A 344-nucleotide genomic window follows, 5' to 3' on the forward strand; every position below is an offset into this window, starting at 1 on the left:
GGGGTCCCGCGGTGCCCGGTGCGGGCTGGCGGTGACCGGGGGGGCTGGCTTTGTTCCTTGCAGCTCTGCAGCTGGCCGCGGCCGCCCTGCTGTCCCCCGGGTCCTGCGCCTTTGAGGACAGCGCCTGCGGATACGAGTGGGACTACGCGCATCTGCCCTGGGCGCTGCACGGCGAAGGTAAGAGGGGCTGCTGCCCCCCGGCTCTGCAGACACCGACACCCCCTCCCCGGGGATGCAGACAGACACCCCCTCCCCGGGGATGCAGACAGACACCCCCTCCCCGGGGATGCAGACAGACACCCCCCCCCCCCCGCCCCCCCCCCCCCGGGGGGGCCCCCCCGGTG

The 344-nt window shown here is 75.3% G+C and overlaps 1 protein-coding gene across 1 annotated transcript in view; it reads left to right on the forward strand.

The window, feature by feature from the left end:
* Positions 1–41: 41 nt before the first annotated feature.
* The window catches only part of MAMDC2 (MAM domain containing 2), a gene marked incomplete at its 5' end in the record, with an annotated part of 62221 nt that continues 61918 nt past the window's right edge, over positions 42–344 (forward strand). The window contains one exon of the mRNA XM_014958465.1: positions 42–177. Within this exon, the coding sequence (XP_014813951.1) occupies positions 42–177 (136 nt within the window). The remainder of the gene's footprint in view (positions 178–344) is intronic.

This window comes from Calidris pugnax, unplaced genomic scaffold (genome assembly GCF_001431845.1).
Source record: "Calidris pugnax isolate Ruff unplaced genomic scaffold, ASM143184v1 scaffold360, whole genome shotgun sequence".
NCBI classification, from domain to species: Eukaryota; Metazoa; Chordata; class Aves; order Charadriiformes; family Scolopacidae; genus Calidris; species Calidris pugnax.